Raw genomic sequence first — 8,458 nt, 5'->3', positions numbered from 1 at the left:
CAAAACCTAGATTCGAGCCAAAGTCGTGAGTAGTTGAACATTGTATTACTCCAACCACGTGAAAGTGACAAACTGACACGTTTTCATTTTCGTCAAATCAAGTATATCGAAGGAAGCCAACGATATATTTTGGAAAAACAGTTTCTGCCTATCTTCATACCAAATAATTTGTATAACTAAACCATTGGGAACAAATTAGTCATAGAACAGAACAAGCAAGGTTGCCAGAGCCAAGCACGAGTTAGCGAGATCCTATTGGCGCGTTTTAGCCTATATATGCCTATTTCCGTTAGGGAACGCCTCCTTTGTCCAGGGCGCGTGTGCAATTCGCCTTTGTACTCCTAAACTTTTGCAAAGGGTAAAGTCAACAAAACTTACTACCACATGTGGTAGAAGCCGATGCTTCACATTTATACTTCCGGTCAAATATCTGTCTCATTGTTCAATCTGTGTTCATACGTACTGTATTTGGGTGTGTCCTTTTCTTCAATGATATTTTGTGGCAGATGGCATCCAATATGTTGCATTTTACCGCCACCAACTGGACTGGTGTATAAATCCATTATACTTTGTGACACAAAATGAGGAAGAAACTTACCCTACCTACCCTTATTAAAAATCCTCCACCCTATTCCACTAATATTAACCCGTTATGGTCCTACACCAGGCAAACGGACACCACCACTCAACACACCCTGTAACTTCTGAAGTCAGAACTCCAGTCATTCCAATAAAAGTTATAAGATGATCTTCAAGAATAGGATTTGAGAATATGGAAGTATAGATTAGCCAAATTGTTTTACCTGAGCATGACCCCAAAACTATGGACTTATTAGCCAGCCCTACTCTGTTGTTTATGATTTTGTTGTCATGGACGACTGATTGGGCTCATTGATTCAAGTTGAAAAATCAATGCTGCGCTCATTGAATGGCATGTTTTGAGCACTACTGAAAAGTGCTATTTACATGTGTAAAATGAATGCCATATGCTACATTTGCTATTGTTTACCTTTTAGTTGGCGACACTTTGATACCTTGAAAAATATGCAGCTGTTTAAAAGGCAAATCCACAGGTATAATAATAACAAAACACCAACCCGCGTCTGTTTTGGTAAAAAGCTGATGGGCCTGGAGAAATGTAACCACTCAGATTAATAGACAGAGCTATGGATGCAAGGACTGACCATCCATGATATCAGCATGATCATTTTAACCATGTTATGAGGCTATACAGTGTTTGTTACACTGTATAGTGTGCATGCTTATATTTTGGGTTCTGGAAGTGTGACAGTTGAACTCAACTCATGAGGCATTTATAAGTTACATTCTTCAAGAATCAATGGATATATATATATATTAATATATTGTATACGTCCAAATATGGATGTAGCAACTACAGATTGCCCCTTTAAGTAAATCAAAAGTGTGCAAGTTTGAGCATGTGTCCATTAGGCCAATGGATTTCTTTTTATCAGCATCAATTAGATTGAGCAAAAAAGCCCCACATTTATTCAATAGGCTTGGGTCCACACTATTCAGCTGATGAAGAGGGCTTTTTTTTTTTTAAACAATGATTGATAGGCAGCTTACACTTCTTGAAATTAACCATTGTTGGGTTCAAATACACATTTAAATTTGTGAACAGCCATCCACAACAACCACAATCTGTAAGGCGCAAATTGCTAAATGAGAGAGCAGCAGTGTGATTCGTATAAATTCGCTAAAGTAGATATCAATAATAAGCAGTGGTGTAATGTACTTAAAAATAATTTAAAGTACTACTTAAGTAGTTTAGGAGGATATCTGTACTTTACTATTTACATTTTTGGAAACTTTTACTTCACTACATTCCTAAAGAAAACAATGTACTTTCCACTCCATACATTTTCCCTGACATCCAAAAGTACTCGTTACATTTTGACAGGAAAATGGTCCAATTCACACACTTATCAAGAGAACATCCCTGGTCATCCCTACTGCCTCTGATCTGGCGAACTCACTAAACACAAATGCTTTGTTTGTAAATTATGTTGGAATGTGCCCCTGGCTATCCGTAAATAAAATAAAAACAAGAAAATTGTGCCATCTGGCTTGTTTAATATAAGGAAGTTTAAATTATTTATACTTTTACTTTTGATACTTAAGTACATTTAAAACCAAATACTTTTAGACTTTTACAAAAGTAGTATTTTACTGGGTGCACTTTTACTTGAGTCATTTTCTATTAAGGTATCTTTACTTTTACTCAAGAATGACAATTGAGTACTTTTCCCACCACTAATCATTTGTGATATCCGTATCGCCGAAGGCTACACCACTGCTGTCATCCTGACCTCCAAGCGTTTATTCAAATTTGATCGTCTTTGGAAGCCGACAGAAGTCGCGACATTGGAAGACTTAGCTCGGACTGTAGCCTACAAAAGCCTATTGCTGCTCTTTTCCCGCGATCCATCAAATACATTTGGTGTGTCATCATAGTGGTCAATGACTTGTGGTTAGACTAGCTCAGGTGGAACAAACTTACATTTGCGCCCCAGGTGGAACAAACTTACATTTGCGCCCCTTTTCAATGCTGATTTGAATGGCATTGAGAAAACAAAGAAGTTTCATAGATTGTTTTTCGCAAACATCCTCTCTGAATTTAAAAGTAATCCTCGAAGTAATGATCTAGTTTTTCAAAAGCATCTAATCTGATAACAATGTTTTTGCTCCACGTTCCATTACGTTCCATTCCTGCAGTACAGTTGATAACCATTGCTATGAACGCTAAAACAACCTGAAGCATCTATCATAGGGATCCTCTCGGGATATTGTGTCCTACTGAAGGCGCAGAAAATTCCTGACCGGAAGTCACTGTGTTTTGTTTGAAGCAGCTGATTGGCTAGGGCTGGGCGACGCATGCTCAGCATGACAGGCATTCAGGAGGAGCTAGCTAGCCGTCTTTGCTACAGACCTTGCTACAGTAGCTCGGAGACCAGATACTGTAGCAGCCAGCAATGTCTTTCATAAGTTCACAATTATGAATTATGATTAAATACGACTGTCGTGAATTCGTCATAAAATAGTTTGAAAGGAAATCTATGTGGACGTACTGTACTGGAGTTAGTATGTGTCTCGCTCGTGAAGTAGTCTTTGTCTACGTATTTGCCAGCTAGCATATAGCTAGTTTGTTTTATCTAGTCTCTTTAAATGCCATTAGCTACCACTTTAATTCAAGTATACCCAGGGGTGTCACCGTTGACTTTGTTAGCTACATTGCTTTTTACATTTGTGCTAATTTGCATACAACCGTTACTATTCGTGGTTTATTTCCCAGCACTTCAGGTAAAAGGATGGACCACGCACAGCGAGATAAGTTGTCAGAGCTCGTGGAAGAGTTGACCACATCTGGGGAACCACAACTAAATCCAAATAAACTGAAGGAAGTGAAAAAGATATGCAAGTAGGACGTTCTTTCTTATAGCTAATTTACTTATTCTGCTTCAGCTTTACATAAAAATGAGTAAAATTTTAATTCTGTCAAACACAACTGCTCCTCTAACAGAGTTTCCAACGACTACATTGAGCACTTCTACCACCTGACCATGACGCAGCTGGCCCAGGAGCATGCCGAGATCCGCCTGTCAGCCTTCCAGATGGTCAGTGAACTCTTCACCCGCTCACACCACTTCAGGGTCCTGCTGGTAGACAACTTCCAGGAGTTTCTGGACCTGACAGTGGAGACGGACTCAGATGAGCCTCTGCCACCACCCAAAGAGGTGGCCCGAAAGCTGAAGACCATTGCCATCAAAACTGTGCAAGAATGGCAGGCCACTTATGGAGAAGCCTATAAGAAACTGGCCTTGGGCTACCACTTTCTCAAGCAGGTTAAAAAGGTAAGAAGGATGATTACCTGTATTATATCATTTTAAAGGTCACAAGTAAAACAAGTAAAACAAGTAAATGAAGTGCTGTTTTGCAATAATCTTGTTTGTTTGTGTTCCTTTCAGGTGGACTTTCATGATGTTCAGGCCAGAACACTAGCTGAGAGGAAACGAGAGGAGGAGAGACAGAAAAGACTGGAGAGGATTTATAAAGACAAAGTTGAAAAGGCCACCAAGGAAATGGAAGGTGCACACCGTACATATTATTACTATTGTTTTTATTATCATTATAATAATTATATTGTATCACTTCCTTTATACACCAGGTTCAGGGTTTTCATGCATTGAGTGTAGTTAATGTACAACTTTTCTATGTGTTGTTTTTGCTTCTTCTCAGATGCCTCAGAAGAGATTGAAGAGTGTCTTACAGAGATAAACAACTGCATAAAGTTGCTTCTGCCTGCAGAGTTTGACCTCAGTGACCTAGATACCTCAACTCCAGCCAATAATTCAACCGTTTCTGTCTCTTCTGTGCCTAATGAGAAGGCTAGCACCTCCAGTGACCTAGACGAACAGCCCTGTTGTAGTAAAGACCTGGAGCTCCAGAGGGAACCCAAGAATACAGAGACAAGTACAGCAACGAAAACCAATGAGGAGAAGGAGGAAGAGGATCCTAGTGATGAAGACAGCGATATAGAGGATGTTCTGGTAGAAGATGCATTCATACGCAACACAGGACTCATATCTCACAAATACAGCCTGGACCTGAACCTCTCCACAGGTGAGTAGTCACTCACACAGGACAGTTACATCTATAGGAACCCACGTAACCTTTAACCTCTCCACAGGTGAGTAGTCACTCACACAGGACAGTTAGACCTATAGGAACCCACGTAACCTTTAACCTCTCCACAGGTGAGTAGTCACTCACACAGGACAGTTAGACCTATAGGAACCCACGTAACCTTTAACCTTTCCACAGGTGAGTAGTCACTCACACAGGACAGTTAGACCTATAGGAACCCACGTAACCTTTAACCTTTCCACAGGTGAGTAGTCACTCACACAGGACAGTTAGACCTATAGGAACCCACGTAACCTTTCTAACATAATTCTCGAATGAGTTATAATCAACACTTCCAAAAGACCACGCTGAATAAGAAGTGCTGTTTTTTTTTAAATGTGCCAGACAGGGAAGGAATGTAACCTTTCAGTAGTTTTCCTCAATCCCCACAGATTTAAAGCTAAAGGAGACAGAGGAAAATGAAGCAGTGGTGAACACCATGAAGGACCTGCACAAATTGCTCAGCACTAAACACCTGCCTGTCGTCCAGTACTGGGTTCAGGTAGGGCTTCAAATTCAACTGATTTTCAAAAACAGTTGCCTGTGCCCATCATTCAAATCAAATTGTATTTGTCACATGCTTAGTAAACAACAGGTGTAGACTAACAGTGAAATGCTTACTTAAGAATCCGGGTTCGATCCCAGGCAGTTTCTCAGCCGGCCTCGACTGGGAGACCCATAAGGTGGCGCATATCCTTGTCCTATCGCGGTCTAGCGGCTCCTTGTGGCGGGCCGGGCGCATGCACGCTGACACAGTTGCCAGGTGTACGGTGTTTCCTCCGACACATTGGTGCAGCTGGCTTCCGGTTAAATGAGCAGTGTGTCAAGAAACATTGCGGATTGGCAGGGTCGTGTTTCGGAGGATGCATGGTTCTCGACCTTTGTCCGTACGGGAGTTGCAGCGATGGGACAAGACTATAACTACCAATTGGATATCACGAAATTGGGTAAAAAAGGGGCTAAAAAAATAATCAGAGTCACACGAGGAATAAATACCCAGTGAATAACAATACAGAGTAAAACTAACATGGCTATATACAAGGAGTACCAGGTAGTAACATGGCTATATACAAGGAGTACCAGGTAGTAACATGGCTATATACAGGGAGTACCAGGTACTAACATGGCTATATACAAGGAGTACCAGGTAGTAACATGGCTATATACAAGGAGTACCAGGTAGTAACATGGCTATATACAAGGAGTACCAGGTAGTAACATGGCTATATACAAGGAGTACCAGGTAGTAACATGGCTATATACAAGGAGTACCAGGTAGTAACATGGCTATATACAAGGAGTACCAGGTACTAACATGGCTATATACAAGGAGTACCAGGTAGTAACATGGCTATATACAAGGAGTACCAGGTAGTAACATGGCTATATACAAGGAGTACCAGGTAGTAACATGGCTATATACAAGGAGTACCAGGTAGTAACATGGCTATATACAAGGAGTACCAGGTAGTAACATGGCTATATACAAGGAGTACCAGGTACTAACATGGCTATATACAAGGAGTACCAGGTACTAACATGGCTATATACAAGGAGTACCAGGTAGTAACATGGCTATATACAACTAGTACCAGGTAGTAACATGGCTATATACAAGGAGTACCAGGTAGTAACATGGCTATATACAAGGAGTACCAGGTAGTAACATGGCTATATACAAGGAGTACCAGGTAGTAACATGGCTATATACAAGGAGTACCAGGTAGTAACATGGCTATATACAAGGAGTACCAGGTAGTAACATGGCTATATACAGGGGGTACCAGGTAGTAACATGGCTATATACAGGGAGTACCAGGTACTAACATGGCTATATACAAGGAGTACCAGGTAGTAACATGGCTATATACAAGGAGTACCAGGTAGTAACATGGCTATATACAAGGAGTACCAGGTAGTAACATGGCTATATACAAGGAGTACCAGGTAGTAACATGGCTATATACAAGGAGTACCAGGTAGTAACATGGCTATATACAAGGAGTACCAGGTACTAACATGGCTATATACAAGGAGTACCAGGTACTAACATGGCTATATACAAGGAGTACCAGGTAGTAACATGGCTATATACAACTAGTACCAGGTAGTAACATGGCTATATACAAGGAGTACCAGGTAGTAACATGGCTATATACAAGGAGTACCAGGTAGTAACATGGCTATATACAAGGAGTACCAGGTAGTAACATGGCTATATACAACTAGTACCAGGTAGTAACATGGCTATATACAAGGAGTACCAGGTAGTAACATGGCTATATACAAGGAGTACCAGGTAGTAACATGGCTATATACAAGGAGTACCAGGTAGTAACATGGCTATATACAAGGAGTACCAGGTAGTAACATGGCTATATACAAGGAGTACCAGGTAGTAACATGGCTATATACAAGGAGTACCAGGTACTAACATGGCTATATACAGGGAGTACCAGGTAGTAACATGGCTATATACAAGGAGTACCAGGTAGTAACATGGCTATATACAAGGAGTACCAGGTAGTAACATGGCTATATACAAGGAGTACCAGGTAGTAACATGGCTATATACAAGGAGTACCAGGTAGTAACATGGCTATATACAAGGAGTACCAGGTACTAACATGGCTATATACAGGGAGTACCAGGTAGTAACATGGCTATCTACAAGGAGTACCAGGTAGTAACATGGCTATATACAAGGAGTACCAGGTAGTAACATGGCTATATACAAGGAGTACCAGGTAGTAACATGGCTATATACAACTAGTACTAGGTAGTAACATGGCTATATACAGGGAGTACTAGGTAGTAACATGGCTATATACAAGGAGTACTAGGTAGTAACATGGCTATATACAAGGAGTACTAGGTAGTAACATGGCTATATACAAGGAGTACTAGGTAGTAACATGGCTATATACAGGGAGTACTAGGGAGCAACATGGCTATCTACAGGGAGTACCAGTATCTAGTCGATGTGCAGGGGTACGAGGTAATTGAGGTAGATATGTACATATAGATAGGGTTAAAATGACTAGGCAACAGGAAAAATAAATGACAGAAGCATTAGCCTATGTATGTAAGTGTGTGTGTGTGGCATCAGTATGCATGTGTGCACGTGTGTGTTGGGGTATCAGTGTGAGTGTGTGGTTCCTGTTGGTTCCAGACTTGGTGCACTGGTACCACTTGCTGTGCGGTAGCAGAGAGAACAGTCTATGACTTGGGTTGTTGGAGTCTTTGACAACTTTTTGACCCTTCCTCTGACACCACCTGGTATAGAGGTCCTGGATGGCAGGGAGCTCTGCCTCTGTGATGTACTGGGCCGAACTCGCCACCCTCTGTAGCGCCTTGCATTAGCCTTGAAGTTGCCGTACCAAGCAGTGATGCAGCCAGCCAAGGTGCTCTCAATCATCAAACATGGGTAAACCAAAATAATGGTCCTTTAGGACCTGTGTACATGTTCCAGGACAGCTTGATAATAATGTTGATACTATTTAGGACCTGTGTACATGTTGCAGGACAGCTTGATAATAATGTTGATACTATTTAGGACCTGTGTACATGTTCCAGGACAGCTTGATAATAATGTTGATACTATTTAGGACCTGTGTGCATGTTGCAGGACAGCTTGATAATAATGTTGATACTATTTAGGACCTGTGTACATGTTCCAGGACAGCTTGATAATAATGTTGATACTATTTAGGACCTGTGTACATGTTCCAGGACAGCTTGATAATAATGT

At 41.0% G+C, this 8,458-nt stretch overlaps 1 protein-coding gene across 6 annotated transcripts in view; it reads left to right on the top strand.

Annotated features, from left to right (window-relative positions):
- The first annotated feature begins 6 nt into the window (after positions 1–6).
- The window catches only part of uvssa (UV-stimulated scaffold protein A), a 30,036-nt gene continuing 21,584 nt past the window's right edge, over positions 7–8,458 (top strand). Inside the window, exons 1-6 of one of the 6 annotated variants that reach the window (XM_036969773.1) lie at positions 7–25; positions 3,317–3,442; positions 3,545–3,875; positions 3,990–4,110; positions 4,261–4,644; positions 5,100–5,209. In XM_036969773.1, the coding sequence (XP_036825668.1) occupies positions 3,333–3,442; positions 3,545–3,875; positions 3,990–4,110; positions 4,261–4,644; positions 5,100–5,209 (1,056 nt within the window). In that variant the 5' untranslated portion in view covers positions 7–25; positions 3,317–3,332. Of the gene's footprint in view, positions 26–2,909; positions 3,443–3,544; positions 3,876–3,989; positions 4,111–4,260; positions 4,645–5,099; positions 5,210–8,458 lie in introns of those variants that run through there. The other 5 variants (XM_021583547.2, XM_021583549.2, XR_002470639.2 and 2 more) reach the window with 5 other exon arrangements.

The sequence above is a fragment of the Oncorhynchus mykiss genome, chromosome 31 (assembly GCF_013265735.2).
Source record: "Oncorhynchus mykiss isolate Arlee chromosome 31, USDA_OmykA_1.1, whole genome shotgun sequence".
Taxonomy (NCBI): domain Eukaryota; kingdom Metazoa; phylum Chordata; class Actinopteri; order Salmoniformes; family Salmonidae; genus Oncorhynchus; species Oncorhynchus mykiss.
Note: the sequence above shows the minus strand (reverse complement) of the source record. Positions and strands in the feature narration are given on the sequence as shown.